The 18,302-nt window shown below is 41.4% G+C and overlaps 1 protein-coding gene across 1 annotated transcript in view; it reads left to right on the top strand.

The window, feature by feature from the left end:
• Positions 1 to 12,555, top strand: part of IPO8 (importin 8) — a 56,119-nt gene extending 43,564 nt beyond the window's left edge. The window contains exons 22-25 of the mRNA XM_089527818.1: positions 1,832 to 2,037; positions 4,060 to 4,278; positions 6,107 to 6,223; positions 7,609 to 12,555. Coding sequence (XP_089383944.1) covers positions 1,832 to 2,037; positions 4,060 to 4,278; positions 6,107 to 6,223; positions 7,609 to 7,703 — 637 coding nt within the window. The 3' untranslated portion in view covers positions 7,704 to 12,555. The remainder of the gene's footprint in view (positions 1 to 1,831; positions 2,038 to 4,059; positions 4,279 to 6,106; positions 6,224 to 7,608) is intronic.
• Positions 12,556 to 18,302: the final 5,747 nt, after the last annotated feature.

Here is an 18,302-nt window from a genome sequence, read left to right as displayed (position 1 = left end):
GCTTAACCAAATCCTACTCTCAGAACAAAGTCTTAAATCTGTCCCACTGCACTTAGAATACTGTGTTTTGGCTTTTTTGCCCTGCACAAACTTTCATGGTTTGAAATAAATGTGATTTTGAAAGGATTTAAGTGCTCCCCTTGCCAGTATTGAAAACTACATGGTCGGATATAATAAAAAAAGACAGGGTGTGCATATGTGTTACTGTTTCTCTTTTAAACCAAACAGACTTTCTCCCTATTGAAAAATAAATAATTCTTCCTCTACTGTGGCCGTGCCCCATCATTATACCAATAGCTGTGCCTTAGAGGAATCTTGCTCTTTTTTAGATATGTAATGATTTTGTATTGTGGACCACATATAGATGCTCTATAGTTTTTTTTTTCTTGCACATTTGTAAGACAGTAATACTGCTGTTGCAAACCGCCTTAAATGAGTGGCACAACTCAGTAGTACAAGGGTGAACAACCTCTGGCCTAGGACTGCATGCACTTGTTGGAGCTAATGTCACTTAGAAATAATCTGGTTTGACACTCTGGGACCACAGTAAACTACCATTCCCAGAACTCCATAACATGGAGCCATGGCAGTTAAAGCGATGTCAAACTGGATTATTTCTGCAGTGAGGATGCAGCCTTAGACCTCAGTTTAGAGCTGTAATATGAGCAATGCTTGCTTCCCTTGTTTGCCAAAGGTGAGGAGGAAACAAGGGAGACAGAGATAAGGGGACAGCAGAAAGTGGGGTCAGATAGAGAAGAGAGAGTGAGCAGGGAATGACAAAAGAGAGTAATAAGTGTCTCCATCCCTTTTTGGTCCTGGACCAGTGTTGGCAGAAAGCCTTCCACAAGTGACATGCAATAAAATGTGTTTATTTAGAAAGAAGATTCCCTGTCTGCAGTAGGCTGCTGGGATCCAGTTGAACACCATGGCCTTAGACTGCGGAACCCTATAGCTTCTACTAGATCAGCTGTTTTTGAAATGTGATTTGTAGGTGTCATTTCTGATGGTGAATGGACAGCAGAAGGCAGTTCAGCAGACCATATGCAGTTCCCCTCTAAAAGATTTTTCATGTGGTTAACTTTAAACAGGCCAGGCTTTCCTGAAGGAAGCTGAAAATGTGTTTTCACATGCTGGGGGTATGTGAATGGAAGTGGGGAGAATGAACAGCACTGCCTATAGATACAAAATATGACCATTAGAGTTTCTGTTGACTATAAAGTATAACCATTCCTGTTTAGGACAATGTATTATTTCCATCCCAAGATAATGTTTCTTAGATCTCCCTGTTGCGTGTGAACTCCTCAGTTTGGGATTCAAGATGGCTTACAGCAGTTTGTTGTTGTTGTTATTGTGCACCTTCAAGTTGTTTCTGACTTCAGTGACCCTAAAGTGAACCTATAATGGGGTTTTCTTGCTAAGATTTGTTCAGAGGAGGTTTGCATATGCTTTCCTCTGGAGTTGAGGGAGTGTGACTTACCCAAGGTCACCTAGTTGGTTTCCATGGCCAAGCAGGGATTTGAAGTCTGGTTTCCAGAATTATAGTCCAGCTTCCACTGGATTTTGTAAAGTTTATTTTTAAAATGTATTTGATTTTTATCACCCCTTTCTATGAAATAGGCACTCAAGGCAGCCAAAAATAATTTTAAAATACAGATTTAAAACATATTTTGATAAAACATGACTTAAATAAAAACACAGGAATAAATTGTGTTAATCTGAGACAAAGCCAGTACTCAACCAATTAGCCTCTGTTCAGACAGCAGACCATCTTACATGCCAAAGGCTTGCTCATAGGTAATGTTTTACCAATAGTGTGTGTATGTATTTTCAGCCTTCATGACAGGAAGATGTGCATCATAGGACTGAGCATTCTGATGGGATTGCCAAATCGACCGCCTGCTGTAGACGCAGTAGCTGCTCAGATTGTTCCATCAGTCCTCCTCTTGTTCTTGGGCCTAAAACAAGTGTGCGCTACCCGGCAACATACAGAACACGAAGAGCATGCTAAAGCTGAAAAGAACGACACAGAAGATAATGGTACCCCCCCAAAAAATCTTTTGTACTTTCTAACAGAAATAGTTTTGGAGCTGGGAAGGGGAAGATGGTTGCCACAGCAATACTGTTGCTATTGTCTCAGCTATTCTCAGCCTATCATAATGTATTTCAGCTAACAAGTAGGAGGGTTTGTATCTCTCAAAAGCTCTTGAGGGATGTATTTATAGGCACATTACCTTCTTCCCTTGCAGGCTCACTGGAGAAATCCAGACAGGTGTCATTTTTTTCACTCTCAGTTTTTACTTGTATCCAAAATGTCATTATGTTTTCATCAAAGCCCAAGATGCTACGAGTTGCTGTTGGCGTCCAAATGAAAGAACTTCTGATGTCCCTATAGTTGCATGAATCCCTACGTCTACTTCCTGTGGAATGACATTTTCCCTTTAACAAACCCCTTTGTCACCTCATATGCCCTAGTGACATTTAGGATATCAGTATTCATTTTTCTTGCCAATGGGAAAACATGGCAGTCATCCCACATGAAAAAGAAATGTTAACATACAGATATATTTAGCAATCTTTCAGGAATGCCCCTGGGAGAAAAGTGACAAGGCACTATTGCAAGATGGTAAAGAGTCCAGCATCAAAGTAAGAAATGCAGAGGAATAAGGGTTATATGGCAAGGCCTATGTGCTGCCATGGCAATATAAACCACCCTGCCAAAGAAACAAACCTGTGAGGGCACCTGTCATGTGTGTAACTCCACTGGAGTCTTGCATACAATGTCCTAAAGGAGATACAGACTAACCTCTCTGTGCCAGTAGGAGCAAGCAACAGAAAGGACTAGAGCTAGAATCCCCAAACAAGTATGAAAGTGGGCAAGACAAAGTGTTACACCTCTCATTACAAAGCATAGCCATATGATTTGGTGACAGGAAGTTATATCTGGATGGCCACCAAAAATCAAAATGGAAAAAAAGAGGACAGAACAGAGAGAAAGGAGCAGCCCAAAGCCACACAGTGACGATATATGCAAAGAGATCTTGTAGCACCTTTGAAACTAACCGAAAGAAAAGTTGGCAGCATGAACTTTCATAGACTTAAATCTACTTACTCAGATGCATTTTATGCATCTGAGGAAGTAGACTTTAGTCTACAAAAGCTCATGCTGCTAATTTCTTTCAGTTAGTGTCAAAGGTGCTACAAGATCTCTCTACATACTGATTTTACAGACTAACACAGCTATATCTTTGAATTCTACCACTAGTGATGAAATAGATCACCAGATAACTCCGAGTTCACCCCTCAGGCAACAGAATAGTGGGAAATCCATACCCTAAAAAGTAGTCAAACTATCCTGTAGCACATTCTCTCACAGGATTGTTTCTGGAGTGAAATAATTTTTGAGAATGAGAAATAGACCGTGGCATTACAGGCATCATTTGTGCCATTCTAAGTGAATAGCACAGTCCCATGCCCAACAGTCATATAGAGTGAAGTGCAGCAGCCATTTGCCTTCCTTTTCTGTCACTGGGATTCAAGTTGCTCTGTGTGATTGTCTTCACTACAACAATTTTCTCTAATGGGTAGCATGTTACCTTATCCACAGTGGTGAATTAGAACTACTTATTCATGGGACGGAGCAAAAGAGTGTGCTCTGGAAACTGTTGGTGTGGCAGAGAAACTGCTCAGTTTCCTTAAATCAGCTTTGTGTCCATGGAAACTGGCTTCTTTATATAAATAGCTATTTTCAAAAGAGCTTTTGGGTGCTTATTTCTGAAGCTGAGCAACTTGGAAGGGACCCAATCCAGTAATCTCAGCTAAAACCAAAATATGTACTTTTTCTTGCCCTGGATGCGTCCACCAACATTGTAATTTAAAGGCTGCTCATTAAATTTGATGCTGACTGGAAACTCCATTAGTTTAAATGTAGAATGCATATTGCTTGTTTGATTAGGGTTTGTTTATCGTTGCTTTTTGAGGGTGCAAGTAAATGTTTTAACCATTCTTCTCTAAAAGTATTTTAGTGCTTTATTAAAAAAACCAACAAAAACTTATTTACAGAAGAGATCCCAAGTGATGAAGAGGAGGCAAATGAAGTAACCCAGGAAATGCAGGAGAACCACTCAGGTGGTGATGCAGGGGATGAAGATGATGATGATGATGATGATGATGACTGGGATGATGATGCTTTGGAAGAAACTGCTTTAGAAGGCTTCAGCACTCCAATTGACCTGGAAGATGGTGTGGACGAATATCAGTTCTTTACACAGACACTATTAGGTACTGTATGTACATTTAAGATTCATAAAAAATAAATGGCTTTTTTCTGGGGATGCAGGGTTAATAGTTACCTTAGGGGGAGGAATTAAATCAGCATTCAGCAAGCTGTTTTGACTCCCTGTTTGTTCCAGAATGTGTCTCTGTGTCATATACAGGACTCCGTGAGACACTGAACTGAAGACAGAGAAATCCACTAAACTGGACACCTGTTCTTTCCAAGACACAGATATTTCTTTGGATTACAGTTCACATAATTCCTGCTAGCATAGTCCAATAAATAGCTTTTCTAAGTTTCCTGAAAGAAAGAAAACCTAAAGCTCTATTCCTGGAGGGAGAGAGCATAGGCTCTCATTTGATGAACATAGCATTGTCTTTTTAGAGGACATCATCAAAAATATTGTAACTATGTGGTTGCTCTCATTTTCTGCAGGTCAGCTGTCTCAGATTCAGTCTCTGTTTCAGTATTAAAGTGTTTTTAATAGTGGAACACAGAGAGAAGACTGGCAGCAGCTTTCAGTATTGGGCTAGAACTGAGATTGTGAATTCATGGCCCTTCAGACCTTTGACCATATAGGCTGGGGCTGATGAAACATCTGGTGGGCTATAAGATGAGCTAGTGGCCAATATAGCACCATTCCTTTATATCTAAGTATATCTTTAGTTTTTTTGGTGCAAGGACAGGATACAAACAAGGTAGAAAAATAAAATTTACATGTATTGCACTGAGGCTGTAAAAAAACAAACAAACCCCTATCTTGTTAAAAATATATTGAAACAACCTGTGCTCACATGGACAGGAACTTTGCTTGACTTTCCTCAAGCTGGTGTCCTCCAAGTGTTTTGGACTGCTTTGTCATGTTCATAGAACTTTAGTTATAGATATTCAGAAATTTATGGACCTGCCAGAATAAAGAATAGAAGGAAGAAGATAGATGGGAGCAGATGGCTGCAGTAGGAAACCTGGGCTGTTTATGATAGTGCCTTCCTGCCGTGGGAGATGGTGGGGAGATAGAGATTGAGAAGGGGCAAACTTGAAAGTGCCTTCGAAATGGACAAATGATGCTGGCTACAAGTGTGGGGAGGGGCCTGGAGAAAGGACTTTTAAATTGTTGTTTAACATGGGGAAACTCAGAGTTGATTCTAACCATTGTGGGGTATATTTGAGTGTTGTAGGCCCGGAACAGACCGCCGCTTTGCAGCAGCCTGGTGCCAAAATTAGGGTTCGGGAGAATGGATCAACAACACATTCCCAAACCCTAGTGTGCAGTGGCACCACCTCCAGTCCACACTGTTGCGTGTCGATGACGCAAGCGTGGTGCAGCATCCGCACGTCACGGCTCAACACTTGCGTCATTGACATGCAACAGTGCGTCAATGGTACACTCATGGCAGTGGCTGCGCGTACCAAGAAGAACCTGCTTTTAGCAGCTTCTTTTTGGTGCAGAGGGAGCCTGTGCGGTTTTGTTGCTACGGACTCCCTCAGGAGAAAAAACGGGCGACTCCAGCCCGCCCTTTCGGGGCGGTCTGTTGAGCCCCTTAGAATCCAGACTATAGCAATATTTAATTTTCACTACAATGCTGTCCTGGTACTTCAAGTCTTCAACTGCCAAGCATGACATGCTACTCCCATGAGTCTTCACCACTGGCTAGGGCTGACAGGAGTTACAGTTCAAAGCCACTGTGTTGAATGAGGCTGACCTAAGGGTAGACAACCTCTGCATATAGAAAGAAGTCTGTTATTAATGGGGGGAAGTTTGTGCTAGCTTATTTATCCATTTTAGCTTTCTGAAACTCTTAAAAAGAAGACCCATTAATTCTGTGTTGATAGAAGTGCAGAGCCGAGACGCAGCCTGGTACCATTTGCTGACCACACCGCTCAGCAATGATCAGAAGACACAGCTGCAGGAAATCTGTGCATTAGCTGAACACCGGAGGAGTTCTGCAGGTCTGTCTGCTCGCTAGAGCAGTTATATTGTGTAAATAGGCATCCTTAGTCATTGCAACTGTGTAATGTAATTCAAGCTGTCCCAGCTTTAAAATAACACAGAAAGATGATCTGAAAAAAGAAATGCTTTTATTCTGAGTGCACAAAGAGAAGAGCAGGTGGTGAAGATTTTAATTTTCTTTGCCTTTGTCTGTTGAAAGAAGCTTCTGTATATTGGACACTCTCTGTGGTGGAGTGGGAGGAAAGGTGTTTCATAAGGACTTCCACACCTTTTAAGAGGAGAGGCAAGTCAAATAGAGGAGGGAGAGAAGTAATTTTAAAAGCTTCATTTCACTCTTTGGGTTTTTTTTTTCTCTCTCTCTTCCTTTCCTCTGAAAAAGTTAAAAGTTAGAGATAGGTGTAGACTAGGAAGGATTTGATGTATAAGTAATTGAAAGCTATAAGTGTAAGGCTGCAGAGAAGACAACAATATGTTGAAAATGGAGAAGCTTGGCATAAAAGGAAACCAGACAATTGTATACCTCCCTCCCTTACCAATTTTCTGGCACCATTTCAGTGCAAAAGGACAAAGAAACTCTAGCGGGGGGGGGGGGGGGCAATACACTCTACACCTTTTAAAGTTCTGTGCATGTATAATAGATATTCAAGATAAAATTGCAAAAATGAATCTGTGATTAGAGCGGTGCACTGGATCTTGGGAGATGCAGTTTCTAGTTCCCACTCCCCATGACACTCACTGAGTGACCTTGGACCAGTTACTCTTTCTCAGCCTGACATACCTCAGAGGGTTGTTGTCAGGATAAAGTGGGGAGGAGATGAGCCTTGCGCTCATTGGAGGGAAATGCAGGATATAAATTTGACAAATAAAAATGAATGAATAAGTTATAACTTATCAGCACTGGTCAACCACTGGTCATTCTTTCTTGGGGCCACAGCATAGTAGCACACCACTTGCATTAAAAAGTCCAGAATTCCTTCTGTGGCACCTCCAGTTAAAAGAATTGAGTAGTTGGTGATAGTGACAGTATGGAGCAATGTGAACAGTATAGAGCAATGTCAGAGTCATACAAAGCAGCTTCATGTGTTCTTTTTGCTTGTGTGTTTATGTGTTCTTGTGGTGCCTTGAATATTTGCATATTTTGTATTAAGCTCATTTAAAGTTTCATAGTTTTCACTGTGGCCTAAATCCAATTGCTACTTTCAACCAAATGGTAAGCGGTCACTTACATAAATTCCATTGATTCATAAATGGGTGAATCAATGGACTAGTAATTCTGTAGAATTCCAGCAGCTGTGGCTGCTTCTTTTAAGATAAGGGTCACTGGTACTGTAAAGGCATACTTGCTATCTGTATTAACATATTGCCAATTTCTCTTTAATTCTAGAATCAAAGAGGATAGAACAGCAAATGGGCTTCACATTTGATAACAAAGAATTGGCCTCAGGATTTAACTTTGGCAATGCTCCAGGAAGCAACTGAAGGCGGAAATGTTTTAAAAGACTCTGCAGAATATTTCATTATTGCATTTTATTAAAACAACAGCAACACCATCATTTGTGACTTATGAGCGGACAAGGGAAGGCAGTGGAGGGCTCTAGAAGATTCCTTTTTGGGAAAGGTAGTGGCTGACCCTCTTCCCATCCTCTTATTAAGACACTCTTTCTAACCAGCTACTGTAATGTATAAAGTCTTGTGGTATTTTTATAAGATGTTGAACTGAAAAGAAAGTCACTGTCCCTATTCCTTCTGCTAAGGAAGCAGAGAAGCAGACACATGAAATTGGATGGAGTTGCACTTCTCAGGTCTTTTATCATTGAAACTGAAGGGGTCCTATGGAGAATAGTGCCTTCTGTTGTATATGGATTACCTGAACACAAGAAGTTTGGAGTGCATTATATTCTTTTTTTTTCATTTTTGTGAAAGGATGTACATTTCTTGGCACACTTGCTTCCCATGCCTTTTGTTACCTTGTTCTAGTTTAATTGTGGCTGTGTTTTGTCAGTCACAAACATACCAACATTGCTACACAATTTTTTTCCATTTTTCTGCATTAGTGTACATTCAGGGTAATGCTTCTTCGAGTTATAAAAAATATCCTTGCTTTTACAAGTCCCCCCCCCCCCCCCGAAATCAGATTGTCCATGAAAAAATATTCCACCCTCTTAGGGGGGTTTCCATACTTTTGGATTCTTCCAATGCATACTTTTTTACACATTCTGCCTTGGGGTGGAGGGAGCTCTTTTCTGTTCTGCCTTGGCTTGCACATCCCATTGTGTATATTGTAGGATGCATGCATGGATCCCAGCAGCTGGGTTTCTCTGTTGTCATATATAGCTTAGAACTTGCCCAAAGCATCCTTACAACTACACTGTATAAGGGAAGATTAGTAGTAGTGGTAAATCTGTCTTTCAAGGATATGTGTCTGCAGAATTTGGGCAAGTTACTATTTTGGCCTAAAGCTCCAGAATCCCCAGCCACCGTGGGCATTGACCATTTGCCTGCAGTATTTGGAGACTGTATAAACATTAACTTTAAGTACTTTAGCTGCTGCTATTGATCTGAGATACTGTACAGTTCATCAGAACAATCTGAAAACCACTCCTTCAGTGAGACATTGCAAGTCTTTCAGGAAGTTGTGACAGTGCTCCTGGCTTTGCCCATTCAGAAGAAGAGCTGTCTCAGTGCTTTTGTGGGCTTCTTGATATGTCAGTAATCAGATGGTGGGCTTTGGAAGTAGTTGTCAGCTTTCCAATGTTGTCTGTCTTGAATGCCTTCTACTTGCACTGAATTTCTATTGTTCTTCCAGCCCATGTCAGCAATGAAGACCTAGGCTGTAAAGAATCCCTTTTACTGGCTTCTCCTCCATGCTGTATCCAGCAACTGGGAGATCATTTTAGTTTTTTCTGCCTTAAAAAAAACCAGATTCCCTTGAAGTGGGCATTGTAGGTTTTGCTGCCTCTTTGTTTTCTGAGCAGAACATGAGTGGAATAATCAACTAGAAGAGACTGGTGCAGAATGATGAGGCTTACCTTGCTTAAAACCGAGAGGAGGGTGAAGGGGGGGTCAGTACTAGCGATCACTGTTTATTATGTGGCCTGGATTGAGTCCATAGACTATCCGTTAACCTCTCCTGTGCTCAGATTTTTTCTACTGCTTATGTTTCTTTAGCTGCCTTCTCTTTATTGTGATAATATTGGGTGTTCCTTTGATGAGTGTGATGTTTCAGCTGCTGTGGTTTCTAGCCACATATGACAATTGTTTTTTGTTAATTATTTATTGTTTCTGTCTTAATACAAAAACATGTGCACCAAGCTGAAGGATGTGCACTTATTTTGAATGTGGCTCTCCCCCCCCTTTAATAACATGCAGAAGTTACATGTGGGTTAGGATTCCACACGTCAGTGGATTTGGAAAGGAAAAGCTGCATTTGGAACATCAATGTGCCCTTTGTAACTGACTTGTTATAGGTATATGTTGTACATTGATCTTGGGCTGAGGTCCTATTCAGTGCCAATAGAGCAAAACGTGACAGTATTATAAGTTTATGGGATTGCCTGCTGCAACCATCAGATGAACAATGTCTGCTTGTGCAAGGAAGTTATGGATATCTCAGTGTGGGAACATTACACATGGTATAATCCCATTGTGTGTGCAGTTTGACAGAAAAGTACCCTGACCTTGGTGTCCAGGCTCTAAATTACCTCGTGAGACATGGCTCTGAGTGCTAAGGAGCTACCTTAGGGAAAATGCATTTTCTTCTTGGATGTATCTTAAGAATCTTAAGCACTGAAATAATATACTGAGCTTTATATCCCTAGCAAGAATTTGTGCGGATGGTCAATCCTAAGAAGATAAGAGATTTGTCTTATTGAAAAGGAGCATTTTCAAAAATGTTCACAATCCTGATTTAGACACAATCCTGATTTAGTCGCTTATCATTTGAGAATACACGAGGAAAGGAGGTTTCATAAATTAATTAAGGCCTTTAGTTAAGATGCAACTTGTGTTGCTTATCATCCCACAATTAAGTTTCTCCTCCATGTCACTGAAAGCTTCAACCTTTTTTTCCTTTGCAAACCATCATTTGTTAATTACCTTAAGCACTACGTGGTTTGCTTATTAAAAGGGTCACATACATATACAAATTCGGAGATCAACAACAGGTGTGTTTGCAATAAAGAACTGTTATTGTGGCTCTGCTTTTGGTAGTTGGCCACACAGGGAAGTGTAATTCTTTCCATAATGAATGCAGTAGATTTCTGACTGCAGGGCTAAAGCAAGAGTGGGCTACGGGGCCACATTGTGCCCCAGGTGACCTTAGAAGGCTGTACCCCCCCCCCCCACTGCACCCATCCCTAAAAGTATCAATTTTTTTACAAAAGGATCCACCAAATATATCCCTGGGTATGTAGGGTGCAATTTTGAAACTCTCTGGGCTAATTTAGGCACAAGGAAGGCTTTTTTCCAAGAGGAAATGCCCCGGAGATCTACTTTTGGATTAATTTTGATGTCCTTTACTGGGCCTAAAATGGCCTGGGAGACTCCCCAAACTTGCTGAAATTGTTCCTACCCTGATGGGGGCATTTTGAGACATATAAATGTTAGGATGCCCTATAAGCCACCAAAAGAGCCCAGAGGGAGGCCCATGTGGCCCATTACCTGCACGCTCCCCAACCTGAGCTAAAAATATTTTTACACATGCTGGCGAATGTACTTTGACCAAGGAATTGCACCCTATCAGGTCTGTTTGGCTGATGTACCTATGAAATGGATATACAGGATTTGCAAGCACCAGCCAGTCTCACCTAGACATTACAATCTTTGATGTTCTGCATAGGCTGGAGCAACTGTGAGGGGAGTAGCCATAAAACTGAAACGCAAAATGGAATCCACCATCCGTTTCCACCGAAATTTAAGACTGAAATCTTATTTGTGTCTTTTTTTATGTGGCCTGTCCCATGTTTTAATATTACTTTAAATTGGACTTTTTTTTGTAAAGTTCATGTAAAAAGTTTGCAATGTGAAATGTTACCTATGCCTGTGAAGAAATCTGTTTTAAGTCAGTGAGAAAGCACTACTTCCTACAGTTACCAGGTAGCAAAAGCCCCATACTATAGTCTGCAAACACATCACCCTCCCTGCAACTGGGGTAAATCTTAATGTGCATTCTACACCTATGCAGTTCCAAATTTTGGAAACTTCTAGGCCAGAAGTGAAAAAATTGTGATCTCAGAACGCAAGTCCCATCAACCTTAGCCAGTGTAACCAAAGGTGAGGTATTGGTGCAGTTTAGCAACACCTGGAAACCCCTATGCTTCCCATGCCTGCTCTATATCCCTGGTAAGTGGAGCTTGTCTTTTGACTCCCTCTCTGACTGGGCAAGCCCAAGGCTATAATTCAAATGCCAGATACATGTCTTTCCATCGCTTCATTTTTCACCTTTTTGCCATGGGCTTTTGATTTTACCTATGTACACAGAAGAAAAGGCTGCTCCAGTAGGTAATATGAAAGGGACCTGTGAGATTTAAGACTTCACTCCCACACACTCAGGTTATGGCATATATATATATATATCCCCTCCCCCCCCTCCGTCTCTGACACAAACACAACAAAGCAAATTATCCAGATGTATTTTTTCAAGACTACCTGTAGACGACTTGGGCTATGTCAGAGTGTTAGACTTGAGTCTTCCTATGTCTGGACCCAGCTCTCACTAGCTACTGGGCCATCCAGGCTCTCTGCTGATATTAGAGATATTCCAACAGGTACTGAGCAATACATCTCTAGGTGTTTAGTGCAGGATTTAATCACTGTCATACTAGTTCGAGTGAGTTCTGACATTTGATTTTGCAGTTATTAAATAATGTTTCTGAGTCATCGCTAAGCTCACACAAGCGAATGCTTATTGGATCATCTGTACAATTGGTTCTAGGATTGTCTTTGTGACTCACCATTACCAGGTTCTTCTGTGATTTGCCAACTTGTTCCAATGTGAGTTGTATATAAGGCCTAATTTCATGCTTTTTTCTCCTGTGTATGTCAGTTGTAAACACTTCTGTAAGAGCTGTTATATGGAAACAACATGTTTGTAATGGAAACACCACTCTTTATGAGCCTGAGGACCATCTTTCCTGTGTGTGCTTGCTTACAGGATGTCTTCTGACCTAGTTGCCCTATGTCTGTCTCGCACTACAAAAGTGTATCAGATTGCCTTGATTTTGTTCCACTTTACTTCTGGGTGCTGCTTTTAGACTCCATACTGAACGTGTGGCTGTACCTGTATGGCAGTTTATTTCATCCAGAATACAAAATAAAATTCTAGACATCTTCATAGCAAGGGTGCCGTCTTTGTATATATTTCTGTGTGGAATGCCAACCTTTGCTTTATTTCTTTAATAAATAACATTTCAAGATCTGCCCAGAAGTCAGAAAGTGTGCAGAGTACCAAACATCATTTAATTACTTGCTTATATCCAAAGACATGGCTGTGTTAGTCTGGAAAATCAGTATGTAAAGGGATCTTGGTAGCACCTTTGAAACTAACTGAAAGAAAGAAACTGGTAGCATGAGCTTTTGTAGACTTGAACTTACTTTCTCAGATGCATGGGGTGGAGTGGAGCGTCCAGAGACAGACCTATATAAGTCTATATAAGTTGTGTGTGAGAATGTCACTTGAAATTCAAAACCTTGTGAGTATGGAGATGAGGTGACAAGTTCAGTTTCAACTATGGTCATTGGACGATGAAGGCAGGAGGAAGGATGTTGCCTAATCCCAAGGATAGTAGATAAACGAATGAATGAGTATTGGAATGTAGTGTGGGAACCAGACAGGAGATGTGATGAACTACCGTATATACTCGTGTATAAGTCAACCTCATGTATAAGTTGAGAGCAGTTTTTGGGACGAAAATAATGGATTTTGATATGACCCATGGATAAGTCGATGGTCAAACAGTGGGGCATGTTACAAAAGATCTAAAGGGGGAAACAAAGCACCTCATCCCTCCCTACATCTTCTCTCTAGACCTCTCCCAAGGGTCACAGTCTCGGCATGGAAAAGGGGAAACAAACCTCGGCACACACACACACTCTCTCTTCCCTTTACCAAAAGCATTCCCAAGGCTTATGGCTTGCAAAATGGGGTAAACCCCCCCTCTCTTTTCTTTACCCAGGATTCCCAAGGCTTACAGCTTGCAAAAGGGGGGTAGAAACCCCTCTCCTCTTTACCCAGGATTCCCAAGTCTTATGGCTTGCAAAAGGGGGGTAGAAACCCCCTGTCTCATTCCCAAGCCTTATGGCTTGCAAAAGGGGGGTAGAAACCCCCCCTCTTCTCTTTACCCAGGATACCCAAGGCTTATGACTTGCAAAAGGGGGGTACAAACCCCTCTCACTCTCTTCTCTTTACCCAGGATTCCCAAGGCTTATTTATGGCTTGCAATGTTAGGGCGTGGAAAGATGCGCTGTGTCCACCACAACCACCTACAGAGTTGAACCACATCGACAGGACACCAGGGAGAAGGAATCTGAAGAGATGTCTGCAAAGGTATTCAGGCCAAGAAGGAAAATAATCCTTCACCACTGCAAACGGCCTTAAGCTCCCGGCTTGAGAAATAACTACATGAGCACTTCAAGCCTTCACTCTACACGAGGACTTTAATAAATAAGTTACTTTAATAAATAAATTACTTTTCCAATCAAACAACCATAACAACAAAACATAGAGGCAGTTACTCTAACACCAACTGTCATAACTGACACTCTCTCTGAAGGACTGACAGCATCAACATTCCATAATGCAAGTGTCAAGTGTCAACTGCCACTGGAATTGTAATAGGATCTGCTACAGCTCCATCTTGTGGACACATAAATGTCATTTCCTAACATGCAAAAGGAGGATAGAAACCCCTCTCACTCTCTTCTCTTTACCCAGGATTCCCAAGGCTTATGGCTTGCAAAGGGGGGGGCAAACCTCTCTCTTTCTTTTCTTCACCCAGGCTTTCCAGGCTCATGGCTTGCAAAAGAGGGTTCAAGCCTGGGCATACTGTCTCTCTCTCTTGACTCAGCAGCTGCTTGTTAGCTCTGACAGCGTGGAAAGGCTGAGGGATAACACACACGCGAGCGGAGAGAGAGGGAGAGTGTGTTGGGGACTCAAATGGGGAGCTGTTACAAGATCCCTGACTACAGAGGAAGGTGGGCACTTTTTACAGGAAATTTATACACAGCATTAACATTGCCCCATATATAAGTCTACCCATGGTTTTGGAGGCCATTTTGGGGCATACATTTCTCAACTTATAGTCGAATATATATGGTAGTCAAGGGTGCAGTGATGAGAATCTGAGTAAGTATAAGTGTGTTGTGTGTTGTGCACCAGGAAACCATTATCTGTTTACAACCCATTGGTGATGGACTGGAGTCTGTTGGTGCAGTCTAATTCTGCTATTTCTTTTCTAATTTTCCTTTGTACATCTTTTGTTCAAGAACAGCTGTTCAGAGGTCTGAGATGGAATGCCGTCATATCTGAGGAAGTAGGCTGAAGTCTGTGGAAGCTCATGCTACCAGCCTTTTTCTTTCAGTTAGGGGCTGTATAGATTGGCAGGAAGGGGCGGCAAGATGCCGCCCCTTTCTGTCCTGGATCGGTGCCATGGCAACCATATGCCACGGCACCAATCCGGCCTCCATAGAGCACAAAAAGGAGCTGGAAAAAATGGCTCCTTTTTGTGCCCTCGAACAGGCACTATAGCAGCGCCAGAGGTGCATCATCATGGTGCGTCCCATGTAAATGAGTCTGCACCAAGATTATTATTATTATTATTAACCTTTATTTATGAAGCGCTGTAAATTTACACAGCGCTTCATAAATAAAGGTTAATAATAATAATAATAATAATAATAATAATGGCAGATCGCAGGCGGCAGGAGGGCTTTGAGCATGGGGACGCTCAGCCCTCACGCTACCCACTTTTTGCCCGGGTCGCAGTATCAAAGATGCTACAAGATTTCTTTGCATACTTGGCATAAAATGAAACTGTCAAAGAGGCACACTCAGATTACTTTATGAATGCTGCCAGGAATTGTTAAAAATCAAGAGAGAGATGTATTTGCAAGGAGGAAGCTTAAGGTTGGGCTAGGCAAGGAGTTCATTATCCGGTGGATTTTTTAAGCGGCCTCCATTTTGTAGCTGTGCCTCGCATTGCTGCCGCTTGGACACACAAATGGCTTGTTCATTGCTGATAACTATTAACTTCATATATTGACTCAGCTGGGGCTGATGACCATGAGTGAGCTTTTTTTTTTTTTTTTACCAAACATGGGTCTTTCCTGAACAAACTTAAGAGTAACTGGATCTGTTTTTCCCATCATTCTAAAATGCATGATCTAAAAATGAATCCCAACTCCTAGTCATAGCAACAGAAGCATGGTGAAGGGGTTTGAGACTACTACATTTTTTCCTCCATGTGTGTTTATTATACCTTGTTTGAGGATACCTGAATAGGAATGTATTGGGGGCAGTAATCCTATTATGGATGGATATCAGGTTGCAAATATTTACTTTAGGGTTGGAGATTTAGAAAACAGATTTAAGAAACAAAATGTGTCATTCAGACACAATTCCATAATATTGCCTCTGGAGGAATACAAGCAAAATGTCAGAGAGCAGAGCCAATTACTGCATCCTATGAGCCATACTCTTGCATGGCCTGAATACACAAGGTTATATGTAAATCTGCATATGAGTTACTTTCTATCTGGGCTTCTAAAGACCTAATTTGGAAGTGAGGAAAGGCCTTTTTATGTGAAGTCGAAGGCTTTCATGGCCTGCATCCATAGTATTTTGTGGGTTTTTCAGGCTATGTGGCCATGTTCTAGAAGATTTTCTTTCTGACATTTTGCCAGCATCTGTGGCTGGCATCTTCAGAGAATGGCCTTTTTATTGTTGCTGGTGTTAAAAGAATAGGGAGCCAGAAGCTGCTGTTCTACTATTGCAAATCATCTAGGGAAAAATTGGAGACTCTGATCTTCCTTCTGGCAGGATCATCCTCATGAGCAGCTTAGAGTCACCTGCTAAGCTAAACCTGAGTCTCTGCCCATGAGATTTTCCTTCAAATTCTGGACAGAAGTCCTTGGGACAGAACTCAACTCCATTCACTTCAAAATAAGGATCACAAGGAAGAGGTAGTCTCCTGATCTAACTGCAGAACATACTTCCATGCCCACACATGTATGAGAACTATTTTTTGCATTATATTCAGTCAATAATCTTCACTTTGAGCATAAAATGCAGCCCAATATCAAATACAAGGGAAGAAATCAGTTTTGGATGCTAGATGTAAAACCCCAGCCAGAAAGAAACAAAAAACATTTTGCATCCTATGATAAAGCAGGAGTGTGTTGAACAGAGAGTCAAAATCTGTGGCTATGCTTATTGAAAGAAAATTCTTCAGGGGCATTCCATAACCTTGCTTTGTGAATTAAGATTGAAGGGAACTCTGTCAGGCATTCCCTTGGATTGACTTGTCAGATTTCAGTCTTTTTGTTTTGCTTGTTGCCATCCTGTTTCAGTAAAATTCCTCATTACCAAGAAACTGCTGTAAGCAACCTAGCAAGAGAAGCTACAGCACCTCAGTATACAACCTTGCAATTTTGTGGCTGTATGAAAAAACAATCCAACATTGGCCTAAACTGCACTTCAGAAGTGATGCAATTTCATACCTCTCTGTAAATGTCATGGTTCTATTCTATGGAAACCTGGGATTTGTAGTTGGTTGTGGCACCAGAACTCTCTGACAGAGAAGACTAAACATTTTGCAAAACTACAAATCCCAGAATTCCATAGCATTGAATAATGGCTCTTAAAGTGGTATCGAAACTGCATTATTTCTGCAGTGCATATTAGATCATTGTTTGTTTGGAGGGATCCCATCTTGATTTGCAGACAAGAATGACCTTATAGCATCAACCAGAGGTCCTCAAGGCCAGAGTCTAGATCCAGTGGTGTGCTCTTACTGGTCTTGCTGCTTCTGCCAGGATTAGCAATCTCCCCTGCAGCTCCTCAGCCTCTTAGAAACCTGCTGGAGAAAAAGCCTCTTAAGATTTTTAGTGCTTCAAGGTGTTGCATTGGGAGGAAAGGGATACAAGAATTTTGTAGCCATTGGCTATGGAGGTGCACAATTGGATATTGGCTTCTATTTCCAGTGATGACTAGATAGATATTTCTGGAAATTCACAAACAGGAATGTGGTTTTCTAAGGGTGCAGAAAAAAAGTTCCTCTCTAATAGAGGCTTGCCATTACATATACACTAGATAAATCTTGAAAATAAAAAACCCAGACAGGTGAATATAAATGCACAAGCTGATAGCACTTTGCTATAAAGATGAAAAACTGTGTTAAAAGTAAGAGTGAAATACAGTCAATATTTTGTAGCCGCCCAATCAATATAAAGCAACATACATTTTGCTGTGATACATGATCACAGCAGAGGATTCTCAAGGGTTTTGTTGCTGGAACTATTGCTTGGTAAAACAGCAAACAAGGGAACAGAAAACACGATGGCATCGGAAAGCAAGATAGGACAAGGCAAGGAATTCTTCCATTAGAAACATCTGTTCGGTGCCACAATACAGTCCTGTGATTCATGATGTGCATACACCCTGGTGCACTGCCAGGGCATGCAAATTCTGGGCCACAGGGATTTAAATAATCTGCTGTCTTGTGCAAAGGCATAGTGTCTTTACAGCCTTAAGGGACTTAGCGGTAGTGAAAACTCGTGATCTGAATTCCTTATCTAGTGCTGCATTCTACGCTCCTGAAGGTTTGTGACATACACATATCTCTGCCTATAAGAAGTAAAAAAAGAAATAAGTATATTTGATGTTTCCTGACCACTGAGTAAGCCCAAGTTGCTGCTCTGGGAGGGTTCTTATAGCAGGTGTAATATGTAGTCCAGCTGTTTGTTTGGTAGCATTGCCTCCATGCTGCTCATAAAGTGCTAGGCTGAAGTCCAGAGCCCTGCAGCACAGGAGAACTCTAGTGCCAGATCTAGGTACTGTGAGCCCTTGGTATTGCTGATACATAT

Source organism: Sceloporus occidentalis, unplaced genomic scaffold, assembly GCF_023333645.1.
Source record: "Sceloporus occidentalis isolate IW3139 unplaced genomic scaffold, rSceOcc1.0.p SCAF_5, whole genome shotgun sequence".
Lineage (NCBI taxonomy): Eukaryota > Metazoa > Chordata > Lepidosauria > Squamata > Phrynosomatidae > Sceloporus > Sceloporus occidentalis.
This window is presented reverse-complemented; position numbering and strand designations above follow the sequence as displayed.